Source organism: Dufourea novaeangliae, unplaced genomic scaffold, assembly GCF_001272555.1.
Source record: "Dufourea novaeangliae isolate 0120121106 unplaced genomic scaffold, ASM127255v1 scaffold199, whole genome shotgun sequence".
Classification (NCBI taxonomy): Eukaryota; Metazoa; Arthropoda; class Insecta; order Hymenoptera; family Halictidae; genus Dufourea; species Dufourea novaeangliae.
This window is the reverse complement of record NW_015374073.1, coordinates 232852-253245: the sequence shown is the minus strand read 5'-3', so window position 1 is coordinate 253245 and position 20394 is coordinate 232852. Positions and strand designations below refer to the sequence as shown.

Below are 20394 nucleotides of genomic sequence, written 5' to 3'. Positions count from 1 at the left end.
CACGAATATACAGGGTGATTCTAAATTAACGATAGAAAATTTACACACGTTTTATTCATTTGGAAAGATAGAAGGAAACGTTGACCACTACAGTAATGCCTAAATTCAATAATATTTAAAATGCTTTTTTTGTGTCTTTTCTCGATTCAATATTTAGAGTATACTTATAAAATTTTAAACAATAATTTAGAATCAATTTGTATAACAAAACATACCGTGTGTTTTTATGTAAATTTTCGAAGAAATCTGAATAATACACATAGAAAAAAAAAAGTATTCATGATTCAATATCACCGGTCTGGTACCTGTGTAAAACGTATATTATATTAATAATAGAAATAATACATAAATACACATGATTCTACTTATGAAAAATAATACAGTTATATACTGTACATAGATTAATTGCATTTATATCACAAATTTCGTAGTAGGAATGTAGATCATTTTTTACATTTGTTCCCGTGTTTTGAAGGGAATTACAATTTCTCGAATCACCCTATATAGCGTCGAATCCACTAGAGAATCTTTAATCTCGAATCGGATCGAAGGCAGAAGGGAAAAACGAGAAACGTCGCCGCACTTTCCGAGGATTATGCACGCGGACGAATTTTAAAATCCTCACTCGCCATTGTCGGGAGAAGCCACGGGATCTTCCGTGGCGCCGTACGTTTTCGTGCGAGTTGAATAAAACCGAACGGTGCAAACGTATAAAGTTATCAAACTCGAAACGGCCAAATAATCGTATCGATACACCACGGATAATACCGAAATTCCGTAATATATAACGTGGTGTGAACGAGGCCTTACCACCGTAACGCCGATCGGATTCTCCGAGTTCGTTTGTCTGGATACGTAAATCCGGATGATAATAATTTATCGAAAGTCCCTTTTTTACTCCGGCTGTTGCCTTCTGGGAATGTACCTTTTTTCGCGGACACGACGCGCCGTTCAACGTCCACGGTGGCAAGAATTAGTTGAGCCTTTGGAAATGTTTCATTTTGTTTGCCGTTGCTTGACCAACATGTTACGCAGCTTTATCGACGCCATTGTGGGTCCACGATTTTATCGAAATTTATCGATGAGACTACGGGGTTGGGTCTGATCGGTCGATTCAGTCATCGAAACAATCTGAATAAAGTTTAGCATTAGATCATTTCATAAATTTACGATCGCAACCAATAAAACCAATGTTTCTGATACGCACCATCTTCCTGGACTGCACATAATAACTTCGCTGAATAATAGTAGAAGCTACAAGAAACAGGAATGTCTTAAAAAACGCAGGTATAGGGTTTAAAGGAGGTAATAGATGGGAAATATATAATAACTTCACGTTCAAGGACTCTTTGAGTTAATATTTCGACCTCTTGAGATATTAAATAATTAATCGTATATGTAACTGTGAGAGAGGACTATCAATTCACAAACTGAAATATTCTTTACTTCATCAGCGGTTACTTTACCGATCTATATTTCCTAAGAAATGTTTGTTTGTATTAATGGGTTCTATTAATTGGTTTCTTTTTACCTATATACTTCAAAAATGACCCTTATACTACAACGGGTGATCAAATTATTAGAACCACAGTATCAAAAATAAGATTTTTGTGTTTGTGTAGAAATAAAATCACATTAACAAGGTAAAAACCTTGATAATTTTTTATCAAGGTTATAAACTTTGAAAACATTGGATATTTTTTAATTAAAAATTGTCCACTAGAGGAAAAATGACAGTTAGCTTATGTAATTATAAAAAATACAGTTGAAATTGTAAAATCGTTCATTCTTGCAGATGGCTCTAATAATTTGATCACCCACTTTGTATTAAATTAATCAAAACTAGGAATGGATATAACTGAAATATTTAGAAATGTTAAATATGATCATAGAAGTCCGATTAGAATAATTTATGGGGCAACGTTAATATCTAAACATGGATACTTTTAATTAAAAAATTCGGTTCACTGAATGCGAGTATTTCAAATTGATACATTGTTTGGTAGGAGGGATTTATTTCGGAGCGCACAAACGGGACCAGTTTGAATTCTAATGGTAAAATCCGGTCGCAAATTATTATTATAATGAGAACCGTAAGGGATTGCGTGTTGTCCATATATTTCACGCTATAAATTGAATCGTGCCCCCCTATTATACGGGGTTGGGTCGCTCTCAGGCTTAGGTATACAGAATATAAACTAGATATACGGCAAATCCGTCCGAACCTTTCGCTCCTGCAACACAATCGCGATGGTAACGTACTTAAACAAATTGTAAGAAAGAATTGACAATACTTTTTTTTTCCTGCATAACGTTCGACGAATGGAAACCTTTGTTACGGTAAAATTTAATAGAAGAAATATATACAGTGTTCAGAATTTTCTTCGCGGTATGAAGCTTCTCAGAAAAACCAATGAAATTCGTGAAATAAAATGTGGTGATTTCTTACGACGTTGTAAGTATATATTTTATTTTTATTTCGATTGAAATGTATAAAAATTATTTGAATGTTTGTTTCATGTTACATATGTTAAATGCATGAAAGTAAGGAACTAAAAGAAATTCAAGTTGACATGTTATCAGAATGCGAAATTTAATATTTTGGTTTTTGGCAGGATAATGATAAATAATTGATAAATTATAAATAATTGAAGGACTTTATTTGGAAAGAAAGTATACGAGATTTTCTTGGATATCGTTAAAAGTTTATTCTGTGATAGTAGAAATTCTATTTTAAACCTGGAAGATTACCGACCTTCGCGAGTGCACCGCCCCGAAACACGAAACTTCCGCGGCGAACCGAATGTCGTTCTTCCTGTCTTCTCGTATACCTATACATATACCGTGAAACTATGAGTTCAGAAAAAAGTTTCATAAATTCGCAGGGCCTTCCCGCTTTTACTATGTATTATGTATGTGCGATGGATTCATTGAAGATGTATTGTTATTCCCATTAAAAACTGTCGATCATGTTCGGTTTCAATCAATTTTGTTTATAAAGTGCAATATAAATTAATATTTTAATCAAATAATCGAGTTTCGCCAGAATTCATCGTAAATACACTATATAAATTGATGTTTAATCAAACATATTATATAAATCGAAAGAAATATGATTATTCGGAATTCGATGCGGAAACTGTTCTATAAGTCGATCTTTCAGATTCACTCAATTCACTAAAACTGTATGTTTCATAATAATAAAAATATTTTTGCAATGATTACAAAAGTATTTCATTGATATCTAGTGGACTTCATGTTTCAATGGACATACAGCTAATCTGCAAATAAAGGTATGTTTTAATCCGATCCGATTTCTAATCATCGTGAAATCGTTGCGAACGGCAGATGGGTTCAAAAATTGTATTCCTCTAGTTATACGCAACCGACTTTATTGTATGTACAGAGGGATAGAAAGAATCGGATCAACGAAAATAATCCTTTCGCTGGCCCCGAAATCTTTTTAGGGTGGGAAACTTAAAATGCAAACTCGAGTAGGTGCACTCGGAAATGCAGATCACGAAATACGTTTCTCAGGCTTAAGTGTTCCGAGGATCATCTGCATAATCTGCGATTGACACAAGCACGAGAATACGCTGCAACGAAATACATTTTTAAATACGATCGATCCGATTTACGAACGGTGAATTTTCTCAATATAAGAAGGGGAAAACGGTAATATTCTTTCCCGTTTAAACCTTTCCCATTCTCTGTGAATTCTATCTATAAAAAGAAGTTAAACGAATCGCTTAGTAGTATGCATTTATGTTTATGTTATATTAAAGTGAGCAACCTTCGAGGCAAATTTTTTTATACACTGGCTAAAATCTCAGTTACGAATTTACGTTTTGACGTAATTAGGGTAGAAGTAATAAGAGCTGCAGGCCATTTGTCGTGTTTATACAAAACAATAAATCATTACACTAGAAGGCCTTTTAAATTATTCCCTAACATATTCATTTTGACGATTTACCTACTATTATGATAACATTGTAATAGTAGGTATTTCTAGGTTGCGTAAATATTCAAAGATTTGTGGTTATAGTTTCAAGCAATTTCACGACGCACTAATCCGAAATTTTAAAACCTGCAGTAGAAAAGATGTGGTTACTATTTAGTGTTACCACACAATCTACACAGTCATAATCAGAAGTATATTGTAATGTATTTGTACAATTAAGTTTATGACAGGAATAAATAATTTCACTTATTGTTAGCACGAAATCATTTTTCGTGATTATTCAACATTTTATTTACATAATTTTCAACATTATTCACTGGTTACCAAAAAAGCGAGTATACAAAATATTGTAACTTACAATTAGTGTTTTACGATTGTTGGAAAACTCAAAAGACAACAATGTTCACTTTTCGTTAGATATATCTAAATCGTTCCATAATAATTATTCACGTTTTCAACGACAAATAATATTATATAGGGGAAGGGAGGCATGACAGGGAAGCGACGTAAGATGGGGTATCGTGCCTAAACGCTAACTGAAAGATGCTAGACATGTGACGAGTACACCAATAGAAAGCTATTGTGTTATAACAGTTAGGTTGTCGGCAACAATGAGTGGGGGAGCACGCGTCTTTTGTTTATAGCTGTGGAAGTAGAAGCAGTAAAACTGTCCACGTGCTACATCGATCTTATTTTGTGTGAAAAAAAAAAATATATAATACATGTATATTTAAGAACGGTAAGTCCATTGTTTTTATAATATTATAATCTTCATTTCAACTATTTTAATGTGAAATATTCAAAATTAGAATATCTTTTTATTTGTTGTACAAATATATTATTTTCTGGAAAACGATCGTTTGAGTCAAGATGGGGTCTTTGATACGGGGAGTAATGGGGCACCTCATTGTTGAGACTTACACATAATTAGTTATAAATAACAACTGGACATACATTTAAAACCGCGAAAGTTTTACCATAAACGTGTTCTTAACGTGAGGTGGGCGCGAAGATGACTTCCTGCGCCTTGTCTAGTCTTCTGGACGCCAGGTCAAAAATAATAAGAAATTTAACGAATAATAATAATATGTAAATCCGAAGAAATTCATATTTGTATCCGTTGTAAGAATACACAAGCAAACCGTCTTGCTCTATTTTTGGTACCCCGTTTTACCCCGTGGTAGGGGCAGGACGGTTCTTTGTTCTTTTTTTAAAACTTTGTAACTTAAAAGTCTGACTTTATATTGTTCCAAGCATGTGCCAAATACTAGAGTGGTAACTTATAATTGTATTGTTATTCATAAAGACTTAATTAAGAGGTACAATTATCACTTTATTTCCATTTTTGTGTAGCTTTCCCATCACGCCTCCTCTTTCCCTACGTAATCGCATCAAGGAGTCATTGAAAGAATGGATAAATATAAAATATTCAGATTAAACCAATGCAACTACATATGTGGTAATGGCGGACTTTTAGTAATGATAAAACTCTCGCGTTCCAGTTTCCCGTCTTATCTTATACCATTGCAGCTTTGGAATTTCTAACTCGTAAGGTCAGCTTTATCGGGACATAGTCGCAAAATTACTCATTTATTTGCATATTGTTGGTCTAGTAGGTATGTGGACTTGTAATTCGTTGGTACGACAAGGCTTTAACTCAGATTTTTCGTTTAAATAAGACGAATTTTATGAAAACATTCAAATGATATAATTAAACGCACGCATCCGACAAAATATAGACGTTCACATTATTCTAAAAGTTTTTTTTTTATAATTTCAGAACAGGGGACAAATGAATATTTAAAATCCACTTTCATTATTTACGTATGACATGAAGTAAAAACTACATATTTATCTAATTATACTTGTTCTCGTATCATGTTCATCTTTGAATCGTTCTCATAGTTACCATACAATATTGTGTAAATTCGATATAGTTTAGGGACAATCTGAACGACAAAGGTCTTCCAACAATAATTGCTCGTGAAACATTGCTCGCCGATAAACTCTGTTAAAACGCGTGCGCGCGCCCGCGCGTGCGCGCTCGCATATACGCAACTGGCACCTGCTCCCCTCGGCATATGGCTCATGGTTAGGTCCCCCTTTTCAGTTCCGGGGGAGAAGAAACGAGGGGGCTGCGGCGCGTGCTCAAAATCCCCACCTCTTCCTCTTCGTACAACACGCGTCTCCCTTTCCGTTTCGCTATCTTCCTCTTTCTCTCTCTCCCTTTCTCACTTATGCTCTTTCTCTCTCGCCTCTTCTCTGTCACACGGTTTCTGTCCCTCGTAGGTCCTAATTCCCCCTGTCTCCCCCTGAACCAGCCCTCGTCGCACTCTATACTGCGGCAAAATGCTGAAACCTAACCCATCTATCGGATGTCCGCGCTCATTCTGAACGCGGACGCCATGCGGTTCCTTGAAAAAGTGACCGACGACACCGAGTGATCGAGCGGGTGAAGGTGTCGAAGGTAGCTCGATAACGCGAAGGAATTCCAACTGTATCCGATCGATCGTGAAGTCAACGAACATACGCAGTTTCGGAGTGAATCGGATGTGGAGAATCGTGATAACATCGAATAAGTGAACTTTTCATCCTGACGGAGCGATTAATCGATAGAACTTGGAGGACAGTGAATGGAAAATCTATAAAATCCTTTGGAAATTATTAATTCGGAACTGTTCGATCCTTTGTTGGGTGAGGGAGCATTGACTACGGCGCGTGCTTACCCCCACCATCCCTGTCCTCACCTTTCATCCCTTTTTCTCCCGCGTCAGCATCCAATCATGTCATACTGCGGACGACCAAGTGGACCTTTTCTTTGAAGTTCAGCATCATGCGGAACGGGGAACGGTGGCCACAGTTTGATAAATATTACTCCGATCGGTAGCAAATGCTGGAGAGTGGTATTTTATATATATATATTTTTCAATGTGAACGAACATATATGACGCTGTGACATTTATGTCGGAGTAACGGAAACCGTTGGAAAATTTTTTGTACGAATTAATAATACCGATCTCAAGGAGCTTGGTTAACCACGTTTTAATAGATTCGTGCCTTATACTCGACAACAAGTGACCTTAGACGTACGAAGGAAATTGGTTGCAAGTGCCTTAATAATAGTGCTAAGACGTGAACGACGTTTGTTTGTGTCGTTGTAGATCATTAAGGTCGTTTGAATCTTCTATTTAGAATCGTTCAAGTGCTTTCCTCTGGTGCTATATAATTCCTTCGACTATATTGTGATATCGATCTGATCGAACCAACAAACGGCGGGAATTCCGTTAGAATTTTTTTTAAATGCCGACGGAACTTGGAACGGGTCTAACATTGATTATTACAATCGTGAAACTGGCAGTAATTCGAAGAAATTCTGAAGAATAATTTCCAACGAGTCGACGACCGACTGGAGAAGAATAGACGGTGACCTCATGCTTTACTTAAGTCTTAACCGGCAGCGAGACAATTGGATCGTGGTTCGGGTCATCAGCTTCGTCGTTTGGTAGAGACGCTGTGATCCATTGGAAACTAAAACCTTATAATGTATGCGAAAATTCTAACAGTTAGAACTTGAACACTATACTCTGTATTATCGGAGACAACAAAAGCCACGAAGACAAATCAAACTACACGTTAGCGAACTTTTCGATTATTGAACGCACAGTTTCTCGAATTTTTATGAAGTTCGAACATTTTTATACTCTTACAAAGAATCAGCCTTTAGCTGAATATATTTTTCGACCGACGTTATTGTTATAAAATAGTAAATTTCGAAATGTCTTATGGACAATCGATTTGGACGATGTCTAGATCATCTGACCCAGATCTAAACATCAAATCGAACTAGTCGTCCAACCGTCTGCGTCAACGACGAGTCTTGATGATCAAGGAGAGAGCGTTTTATTTATAATTCCGTCAATTAGACTCGTCCTCGAAAGGCATTAGAGTTGATAAACTGCCTATCAACGTGGACTATTCTCACGCTATAAACTTCTTCCACACTATTTGCGCCTGGAATCCGAACTGCTAACTGAAAATTTATTTAACGTTGCATTGTTATCGCACAAGAAATCGATGAGAACGAACTCGTGAATGTCTTCCTGGCTCGTCATTGTCGAAACAAAGCGATCACGATGACGACCATGGGTGTCACGGTGTTCTGTAATCGAGTGCAACTGAACGGTAGCGATCAAGAACAAGTAATGTTATTGAGGACGTTGCAAGACAACGAGAGCAACATAATCGGTAATCAGCCGCACTTGATAGTCCCCAAGAACAACAATAACAGTAATATGAACGCCAATTCAGTATTACCGCCGTACGATCCCTCCAGATTAAAAAAACACGGGAAGAACGGTCAACCGCCGCCAGTCGCGGTTGCCCGACGAAACGCTCGCGAGAGGAATCGCGTGAAACAGGTGAACAACGGATTCGCGACATTGAGACAACACATTCCTAGCCACATTGCCGCAGGTTACGGGGACAGGGGGAAGAAGCTATCGAAGGTGGAAACCTTGAGAATGGCCGTGGAGTACATCAGAGGTCTACAGAGGCTATTGGCTGAGGCCGATGGTGTTGAATACGATAACAACGTCGGTGTCGGTCAGTGCATGCCTTCACCAACCAGTAGTGTCGTTTCTTCGAGTCACAACGGGTCTGGTGAGAGACTGATCCTCGAAGATGATGTTCTTGCTGGCGAAGAGGACGATGGGGACAATATGGAGGAGGATGAGGATAATAGGAAACAGAAACAGTCCAGGTAAATTCACTCCGAAATCTGTTATTTTATAAAAATGATAGACCTACATGTCGCAATGCCGTAGAGTTTAACGATGAAATGTAACAATTTTTGTTTGAATTTTCAGATTGTCGCCAAATCGAACCGCAGTTCCTTCGCCACGTGATTATTACGCTTCCTCTGTAGGGGACGAAGAAAATCTGGAACCGAGAACTCTGTCGAGCACGCAGAACTTTTCTCGACTTTCACCCAACTCCGTAGCATCGCCACCCTCGGAATACTATGGGCAGAACGAGGAGAACCTAGAGCCGCAAATTCTGTCGCCGTACAGCGGCGGCGATAGCGAAGAGGGTGCAGTCACCGTTTACGCGGCCAGTCCAGAAACCTTTTCCGGTGCGCTCTACTACAAACAGGAGATCACCGAGTCTGGTGAATTCATGGACGTCGTCAGCTGGTGGGAACAGGAACAGACCAAGATGGTCCACCAGCAACACACGCAACGCCTGACGCACGTCTAATGAAAAAGGTCAGATCTTCATTCTTTACTGTTAGGCTGTGAATGTTTAGAGAAATTCAACCGTTTTTAGAACGTTTTTGAAACACCGACATTAAATGAATCTATCGATTCTATTGAGGATTTTATGTAATGTATATATTTTTACACGATAGGTTATTTGTGGAATAAATAGGAATCGTGTTGTTTAAATATTTTGTCGGGTTGTTGAAATATTTATTCCACTATTGAAAATTTTAAATACCCTTATCTTAACTAATCCACGTCAACTTTTAAAGTTCATAAACCCTAGAAATTTGTATCTTTCTATAACATATTCTTATATGAGAAAGAAATCAAAAGTATCCTGAAATTTTGTATTATGCACCTGATTAATAGGTTGGAAATAAAATAAAAACCTTAGTGATTGATTAAAATTTTCTTTTCGTACATGTTATACATTGTTATGTTCAACCCTTTGTATTCGATTTACATTTTATATAATAACGAGTGTGTATGTAGCACATCTTTTTCGAAGTAATAAAGAATAATAGTAAGATAGTACAGTTTCACCTTATTAAAATAAGTAAAATTATTAAATCTCAAAATGATATTCTGTCAGCAATTAAATATATCGATTTTTTAGTTAGAACAATTAACGCAGCTCTTAAATGAAATGCAGCTTGTTTGTGAAATAAATGAAACATTATGGATATATCTCATTTTAGTAAAGAAAAGAAAATGTCTTATAAACATGTGTCCGAATTCCTATTAATTTATTGTATGTACAAATCATATTTATTGTTATTCTTTAGTATTTTTTTTATTAATTACTTTTGTCGCACATGGTATAAATATTATCATAATATGAATAATATGTATTCAGTTTCACTTTATTAGGAGGATATTAAATTGTAGATTGTCAATAGACCACTGGTTATATGCATTTGTCGGAAATGAAGTATTTAAAATATACATAATGAAACGAAACATTTAACCATAACTAGTAATGTGTTTGTTCTAATTTTCATTTAAGCAACTCTACAATTTATGACGTAAATTATCCTCTGGATCTTGTTTGGGTGAAATATTCAAATATTCATAAATATACATAATTATAAAATTTAATTGAAACATTATATACAATAGTGGAGAACTAAAAAGTCGATTCGTATAGAAAAAAAAATAGTCTTCCAGATGATAATATGGAATTGAGATACCTGACCACTTGTTATACGTTGAAACAAATTTCACAATTGTTGTGACAAATAAAGTTACTATCTCAAAATCCTGTACCTTTACACATGTTTATTTTTCATAACAATGTCGAAGCGTTAACAACTAGTTAGCTATGATTGTTTAGTTCACCAAACCCTAGATTTTACGCCACGTTTCACCTAAAAGGTACCCGTCCAGTAAACCGGATGAACCACAATAAAAAGAAGCCGCGTATAATTGTCCCCTCTTCGTTAAAACTCGCCATGCCCTTGATAGAAGAGCCTCATCGTAATTTAAGTGGACTGAAACGGACAGAGCAGGGCTGTCGATCGAAGTGTCATGGCGCACGTGACAACTACACTCCGGAGGAAGCGTCGCCAAGTGGAAACTCGTGTTCACCGCTGCGCTTCCTTTCGAACACGTGCTTCACCGGCGACGCACCCGAAAATAAACTTTACGCGTTGTAACCACTTTGCAAAGTACGTGGCGACGTGACACTTGGCCGTGTCTTATTGCTTCGTACGTTAAACAAAAATGTGTTAACCGGAGAGGACGAAGCATACACTTGAAATTAAAAAATTAAAATAGAATTTAATTTTGGAATTAGAATGGAAATTAAAACGGCAGTTTTCAGTAAAATGATGATGTTCTTTATTATTAAATATTACAAATAATTTGTTTTTAAAGAGATATATTTAATTATAGAAACTTTGGAAATGGCTTTGATAATTCGTCTTCAAGGTAGTGGACAGGACGATGGTTGAAACTTTTGGCTTCACGGGTCATGTATTTACACAACATTTTGGTCTCAAATAGTATCCACACTTTTGATTGTTCACCTGTCTATTCGTCCAACTCACTTACATCGAACTAATTTCTCTCATCCAAATTGAAAACTAAAACAAAGAAACGACAATTTAAAATCATTTTGATATGAACAATATATCACTTTGGGGGGAAGGTCAATAATTGTTGATAAAAAGGGGGAATATCATACGAAGAATTGCTGTTTTAACTTCAATTCATAAACTTTTGGGACAAATCGCGTATAACGCGTTCTTTGTACTCGTCGATATAACCGATTCTCGAAGCTCTCAATACAGTTATCTAAGTATCATATAATCCATATTATTATCAACATTAATGTAAATAACAACTTGTTTCTAGATATCTGTAATTGTTTCCACCTGAATATTTATGATCGCAAAATTAATTGATTCGTAGGTCGCGAGTAGAATTTGAAAAATATTTGAGGTTGTAATTATAAATCCAAAAGTTTAATATAAAACATTGTTATATATAATACATAATACATACTGTTTAATGTAGAATATACTGTCTTCATTTAATAATTTAGCTAGCTTTTACTATCACGATTAAAATTAATATTACAATGATAATTAATCATTTCTATTACGATTATGTGTTCCTAATTCTGATAGTCTTCACATAACATTTAGTACATTTTCGCAACCAATGGTAGATAATATTCATCGTTATTCAATTTAATAATAGCTACTATTTTATACTAAATGTAATTCTGGTAGTATTACGGAAAAGAAATTTAATAACGAAAAATGCTGTCTCTACAAATTTAATTTAAGTAATAGATTGGAAAATAGAAGAAAATGAATAATAAGCATCCCTGTTTAGACAAAAGGAGGATAGAGTCCAACCAATCATAAATTTCCATGTCGATACAGTTTGCAACCTCTGCAAATAAAAAAAGACCGTTGTTTTTATCCTTTTATTGGCGGCAAGTTTATTCATTCTATCTGTAATGTTTAATTCGACTTTATCAAAATTCTTTATTATTTCATGAATAATAAAGAAGGCTCTTCATTGTTTACTTAGCTCGAAAATTTTTGTCCAAATACCCTTACCCACATCCAAAGTAATCAGACTATCTGAAGTGAATGAATAAAGTAACATTCTAAGTGCGTTCGCAACATTTTGAAGTTGCTGCAGACTCGGTTTTATCTTGTGATAAGATTATACGTAAGTGTACTTGTAGCTGCTGCTCAAGATGTGAGTTGCTGTTGCAGGGGAACACGTGTCAGGGAAATTTCAAGTTCACGCTAGCTCGCTCCACATCTCGGCGCATTTCGAGGTGCTGTTACATCAAAGGCGAGCGGGCAGCCATAAACGGAAGTGGTTCACCGTTTTGCCATATGTTAGATCCCCTATTTGAAATATCTCTCTTCCAGACCTTTCTCAATCTTTCGGGGCTCCAATTGCCCGTCATTGATCAGTTTCCTCCCTCATAGGTCACGCATATGTCGCTCGTCTTGGGCAAACATTATTTTTTTGCTTACATATTTATATTTTTTTCGTAAACATTTCGAAAACTGTTTTCGTAAAGAAACGTGAAGTTTCGTTATATTCTCAATAAATTTTTATAATTTTGCTACCAGATCTGCTTTATTCATTACCAGGTTAGAAATATGCATTCGGTTTTATATTTTGATATCTGATTGATTAATGACAACATGCAATATACGTAACTCTTCTGTTCACATATTAAATTATATGAAATAGACTACAAATTAATTCAGTGAATTATCTGGAAATTTGTGTGCAAGTTAGTTATCTACATATTTAGAAGTAGAAGTGTTACAGTAAATTCAGCTTACAGGTATTGCCTTTGAAATTATTTTTTAAATTGTTTAGTTATTTATATTTATTTAGTATTCCATCGATGACATTACATTTTTTCTACCGTTAGCTTCTATACACTGCACAATGTATAACGTAACTGGCATTCTACCATGAAAATTATTATTTTGTAAGACTCGTCGACAAATTTCAGGGTAAATTTATTTGCCAAGTGCTTCAGAAACCATATTTGCGAGTTTCGGAACGGAAGTAGCAGGATCTTCTTTTATTTCACGAAGGATAGCTTTCCCTTCACTCTCCATCAACTTTCTTGAACGACCTGGTTGTGCGATTTTCTCAATAGTTCCTTCAGTTTTTGATTCTTTTTATGATATAATGCACCGTGGACTTACTTTTGTTTAATTTCACGATTTCGTAAATAAATTTCAAGAGTGTAATTTTTGTTTCTCGATCTCAATTCTAAGTTTAGTATGGAATGAAAGTTTATCCCGTATGTATAAGTAGATAATATTGAATGGAAATCGAATACATCGGGGTCATTTGAAAAATACTGAAACATCGAAGAGGAAAGTAAAGCGATGAAAGAAGGGCGATGGTGATGGTCACGCGGGCAACGGGGCGATATCAACGTGACCGGGAGCCAAGTAACGTATTTATTAAATTAATTTGCCGGGGCGACGCATCTCGTAAATTTCGTAGATGACCTCACTTTATAATTGTCGAGAATTGCTCGGTCCGCTCGTTCGGCTTCGCGTGAGACTTGTTGCTCCCTAGGATGTACATTTTTATTGGTACTTTCTTCGGGAACTACGCCTCTGGTATTCCGAAATTTCTCGTGAAACGGTCTTCGCTTCCAGTGGCCGTGAAGAAAAAAAAAAACGGTGGTCTGGTTATTGCCAGAAGCGGAACATTATTTTAATTTGTATGATTGACGGAGGGAATTCGTTTTAAGGCTGGGGCAATTGAACGGGATAAAGAGGGAAAAAAGAAGGGACCTCTGTACACGCTGGAGGATTGCAAACATGCTCTGCTTGTTTCTCTTGAACTGGAATTTAATTAAAAGAATCGAGGATGCACGGTCATTAAGCGAAGAAAAATAAAAAAGTTTTTTTTGTGCATTTATCTTTTGAAATTTAATGACCACCACTATTATAGACCCAGAGAATAGTTTGCATTGGTTTAAAATTTATAATTTGCGGATTTCTTCAAAAAGTCTGTTAAGTTCAGAGCCATGATTCTTTGAGGATTACAACGCTCGTTTTTGAACCGTTTCTTAAAACGAGAAACAAGAATAGTTTCTAAAATGGAACACAATTCTCCTTATTTGACATATGGTAGTCGTCCATTCAGGCTCCTTAATCGCAGTGCTAACCACATGGCGACAAAAGTCTGACTGGCTTCAAAACTACACTTTTTATAACTATCTTGGATAATACAAGGATTCAGTGTTCTTAACGTTTACCTTTTTTATATGTATTACAAACATTTTTAGTTTATTTAAAGATTTTAAATACGCTTTATTTTTTTTTTCCACTAGCTTAAATTCAGTTTAGATACGATATGCAATCCCTTAATAGGAACATGTTTTATCCTTTAGTTTTGAAGAAGTTACAGTTAAAGATAAATAAAAGTTTAATGTAAAAATAGTACTAACATAATTCTATTATTGCATAATTAAGTACAAGAATGGATATGGATGAATACAAATGCAAAGAAAAGTTGACTCGTCCTTTGTGAGTACCAAATTAATTCTGTGTAAATTGATAGCAGCAATAAATTATGTATGTACACAATTTGTTACTCAATGGAGATAGCAAGACTGGTTACAGTGGTTTTCGAAGATTATTACTTTCCAAATTGTTATCTAAATTTTTTTGCTACCATCGTTCGCTCGCTACCCAGGTGTTCAGGAAGCTTCTAACGCCTTATGGCTGCCTGGAGACAGTCAAATTACAACTCGATACGCGCACATGCGTCAAATATTATATCTGACTGGCTGCACGGCACGTGGGTAACGTACGTTTCTAAGGAAAGCATGATTTCTATTTGTGGCCCCATGGCTGCTCGAGTTTTTTTTCGATTTCTGCACTGGGACGCAATAACCTCAACTTTGCGAACAGTACCCAGCTCACAATCATAGTTCAGAAAATGTAGAACAATCAATTTTTTTAATTTATGCAATCTTGATACATTGCAAGTTTAATTAAATTATAAACATAGCAATCCTCCTTATGTAACAGTATTGGAAGTAAAAAATTCAATAGTAAATTGAAAATTAATATTGAATAACAAGTAGGTAGTAGGAAGATAAAATATTGTACACGTCGCTAACAGAGCTATGAACATTTTCAAATGAATGTTCTTAAAATATTAGCTTGAACCATGGATGTGAAGATGAATAATTTAAACGAACATTGGACTGCATGCATATATTAAATTAAATTTCATTATTTGCTTTAAAAAATTGAAAAAGATACCTTAAATATTTGATTATAATACTAAAATGTTCCAAGAAGTAGTATTTTTATTTTATGATGTAAATACGATACCATTTTCAAATATCATTTAGAAATTTGATACAAATAAAGTAGCATTTAATTTTAATTTTAAATACTGTATAAAATGGATTACCTGATTTTCAATTCAATATCTGACATATCCTGGGTATACTAGTAAAAGACGTTAAGTCAAAAACTGTCGGTTTTTACAATACTTTACGATAAAAAGATAAAATTTAACAACATAAGAAATAAGGATTTTCTTATTAAACTGATTGTGAGTCATTTATTCTAGACCTACGTGTATCTCGTACAGTACATTGAACGAAAATTTTAAACTCAGTTTCTGCGATGCCATACGTATTGATTTGGCGTTGTTTGCCGATACACCCATGATGTATAATATATCTTACTTAAATTCAGCAACCTGTCAAAGTTTTTATTTTATTATTTTTTCGTAATCATAACACAAAAATTGATCGAATTTCGAAATAATAGTAGAAATAGTGTTGTCTATTGACTCTTACCTGGTAAAGTGGAGTCTATGGTATCCCATGAATATTTATATAATATTTTATTTTTATTCAATAATTACCTAATGAGATTCTTATTTATTTCGATGTTTTCTTATATGAAAATGCAAAACAACTACATAGTTGTCTAACAAGTAACAAGATTTCCACTTAACTAATTAAGGGTTAATAAATAAGAGTTTAATAGTTTTCATGGAACTCTATGTAAACTCTTCGCATATTACTTGAGAAACAGGAAAAATCCAGGTGTATTCTTTGATTTAATGTTAGAGCATAGTTTATAATATCATTAATATTAATATTGTCAACGTTACCTTTTTCATAAGTCGGAAGCGATACGACGAAATTTTTTCTTTAACTAATGATCACGTGTCCTTACGTACGTACAGTGACATTTCTCGTGGCCGGTAAAAGTACATACACCGGTGGCGCTTTAACCCCGTCGTTAATCGGCTATATTTTTCATCAGGAGACGTGACATACAGCGCGCGATTGCATTTACTTGTAAATGATAGTTACAAATGTTACGCGGACGATGGTAAAGGATGTTATTGCAAGAAAGTGTAACGAAATCGTGACAGTATGTTTGTCCTTGTCGACGAAAAATATGCTCGATTAAATTTCACCGTTGCCCGGCGATCCCGTTAATTTATTTAATACATCGTGGTCTATATTATTGCGCGTAAGGACTTTCGAAAATTTGACAATTCGAGTGACCTTTAACCAAGCGACGATATAATGTACTTTCAGAATTAATTGAATCGATTTTATGGCTCAATTTATACATTCCTTCGGTACAAATGCTGAAATATATTTGTGAATTATTAATACACCGACATGGGTAAGCTGAGTATTTATTTAGTGAGCTTAATTTTGTCAACTGAGTCTCAAAATGTACTGAAACATTTTGTCGTAGACTGCAGTTGATTGTGCTTACGATAACTTTTACAAAACGTAACATAAAAACTGACTGACATTTAACAAATATGTATCTGTCGTTTCTGAACTATGCATTTCTGAATACAAGAGAATAAATCTTTAAACTTCCTATTTTTAATTTTAAATGGTGAAAAATAGATTTGTATAAATATTTCTAGGTTATAGACTAATTTTTGGTTCCCGATTTGAAAGGTAGAATGTATATGAATACATTCCAAATTCACAAGGTGTTGCAAGATACTGATTATGTGTGTTTCGCGTGAAAATATTCGTCATTTAGCCTGTGAATAACAGGCTAAAGTAACAAACTCTGTCTTTTGAAAATTTTCAAATTTTAGTGCCAACGCACTTAGCAGGTGCTCAACTTTTTATATTTAAAATTAATTTTCTTGATCACTTCTGTGGTGTTCATCACTTATATTATGATCCAGAGTATATACAATATATTTAGAACGACATGGTAATATTTTTATAGAATAAATAACATTTTGAAATCGTCAAATATTACCATTCTACATCAGAAACTTCACCAAATTTCTCTATTCTTCAATAAGTTACTATAAAAATTCTAAGAATCAGCAGATAATTAAAGTATACTCATTTATTAGTTCATTGAAAAGGAATTTAGTAATGAAAAGAATTTAACCCTTTCGCTACAGTAAGCATCAACTAAATGGCGATTATACAATACGGCAATTTAGTTACTCCAATGGGTTAAATAATTTCATTAAAAATGTACTATTTCAAGTATAAAAGAATTCACATAAAAACACCATTTATTTAAAATTATATAACAATTTATTCTAAAATTCTTTATTTTTTTAAATAAATAGACTTTACATAAAAACGTTATTTATCTAAAATTATATAATATTTTTGTAGTCGCTGGTAAAAGCAGAATATTATTCTAAGCTTATTTATGCCCAGAACATTATAGTGGCCGTAATTTTTCATACTGTCGAATTCGGGAAAAATTTCAGTGTTTATTCTCTTTGTTTTTGCGGAGAAGGCTTAATCTGTAGACGGAATAATCAACCTGTAACCGTCGTCGACGTAAACGTTGTCACATTGCCATGCTGGTAATGTTTATTGATAAGATAATGTACATGCGGGTTACCAGCATGACAGTTCTTTAAATTCTTCTGTCCATTACGAGGCAAGTCGAAGGAGAAGAACAACGGACAAACACTTACTTTTACGTCGTAGTTTCGTTTCTCGTACAGAAGAAACATGGGGAGAGTAATCGTCTGAATACTAAAGTAAAAAAGTTCCGATGGTATCAGGGTGGTATAGTCCTCGTCACAAAAGTATTGGTAGGGACAATACTTGATAGCAAAGTGTGTGAAACGAAGAGACAGTAAAAGAATTTTAACATGTTTTTGTTGAAAAGGTAGATGCTTAATTAATAATACCATAAAATAAAACAGTAAAACTATAGCCTGAAATTATTTTATAATAATAATATTACTTTTCGGTCTAAAATATAAGGTACAAGGGGTTTGCTGTTATTAATTCATAGATTCTGCTAAATAAAACGAAATACAACAAGAACTTCACCGAGGTTTAAGACAGTCTTTAATATATTTGAATTAGTTAAACTGATAAATCTATTAAAATCATTAACGGAGAAAATATATTTCTACTTAATTCCTGTCTCCTTAAGTTAACTTATAAAATGATGAATTTGTATATATAGGTATTCCTAATCCAATAATAAGAATTTATATAAGTATTCTTGTGTAATTATAATATGTAATCAATATTATTACATTTATAATGTATACAAAAACGCATTTTTATTTTGTTATCTTATTCTATGTTTCGTGTATTATGTTTGTATACTCGTTAGTATTTACATGTCATTATTTATATTCATTTATGTTTCGACTTTATTATTTTATGTAGAACTCTTCCTGTAACTATCCAACTATACATCTGCTGTTTTGTTCTATTAATGATTATTAACACTCTTTTACAGAAAATAATAGATGTAGAACCAGAATTTTATAAAAAATTATTCTTGCAAAAATATCTAGAACATTTAAATTTACGATTAACGTGAAATTACGAGTTAGGGAAATGAGCGATTACACGAATTAAATGAAAAAAGTGTTTCCTCTAGCACTTTTGTCATCGAGTGATGAGAATTTCCGTGAAATTTTCCCAGATACAGTGGTTTTTCCCACGATCTTTTGGGTCATGAGTACAAGATTTGTCTGTATTCGTATTTAATTCTGGCTGATCCAGGGAAATAAGGATCTTTACGATCGAAAGAAATACAATGGCCAGGTGGGACGATGTCCTAACGTCATATAGGATCCCTCGTCCCTCTTCCGTCCCCTAGAGAATCGCAAAATCATGTCGACACAGAAACTGATTGCGGAAATAAATTCTTGAGGGAAGATTACTGAGGGTTGAAGTAACGGTTACTTCCTACGAAGCTGGGGAAAGTTCTAACTAGTCACAATGTTCTTACCTTAGTATTTTTTCACGATGGTTTCATAAACCAAAAGGAGTTTTGTTAGTTATATATACTGATAGGAAGCATTTAACTAAATGCATACCGTAAATATGAACGAAATAATGTAAAGTTTTTCCCTCTTTTATTATTGTATGATAGTGCAACATTTAATTGAAGGGGAAATTAATTCAATCCTACATAATAAATAATACATAAACTCATGTATTGGATCTGAGTTTATAAAAATCAATAAAATTAATATTTAAAATTTAAAATTCACTGAAGGACAAAGAATTGAATTTGAATTCAAATGCAACTTCGGATTCTAATGTTTAAACCAAAGTACCAAAGACTAATTTCAAACTCACAATTAAGTATTGCGCTTAACTTATTAATAAATAAACAGAATTGGAATTACATTTTCAATATCAAAGGAATCATATTCTTTAAACTATGTTTTAAAACCTTTTCTTTGTATTATTTTGTGTACACACAATACCGGAGAATGCTACTCTGCGAAGTTTTTACTATTAGTCCTCATAAAGGTTAACTCTCATAAAGGTTAGATTTATTCGAGTGTTTCATTTACAAGCATAAATTGTAATTTGAAACATGAATTACATGAGAACATGATTAAATGGAGCGTCAATGTTCATTACAAGTACACGAAAAACAATAAGATTTATTAAAGTTATTTTAATCTTAATTAAATAATTTTTAGAGAAGAAGCAAGTTTCTATTAAACTCCAAAATTCCTAAATTTTTATTAAACTCTTAAATCAGGCGATAATAATAATTATTTATTAAATTTGTATAAGCATTTCCATTTTAATTACTATGTTAGTCAGGTTTCATGTGGGCATGTGTTTATTTTCTGTTGCAGGCTTGCTGAAAAGTTTCAATCTCGCTGGTCTGATCTCACGAAGCACGAAGGAGG

The 20394-nt window shown here is 34.2% G+C and overlaps 1 protein-coding gene across 1 annotated transcript; it reads left to right on the top strand.

Annotated features, from left to right (window-relative positions):
• The first annotated feature begins 8022 nt into the window (after positions 1-8022).
• On the top strand, positions 8023-20394 carry LOC107190459 (helix-loop-helix protein delilah-like). The gene is made up of 3 exons (XM_015579260.1): positions 8023-8720; positions 8827-9225; positions 20341-20394. Exons 1-2 carry the CDS (start codon positions 8095-8097, stop codon positions 9215-9217), a joined length of 1017 nt encoding a protein of 338 aa, XP_015434746.1. The 5' UTR covers positions 8023-8094; the 3' UTR covers positions 9218-9225; positions 20341-20394.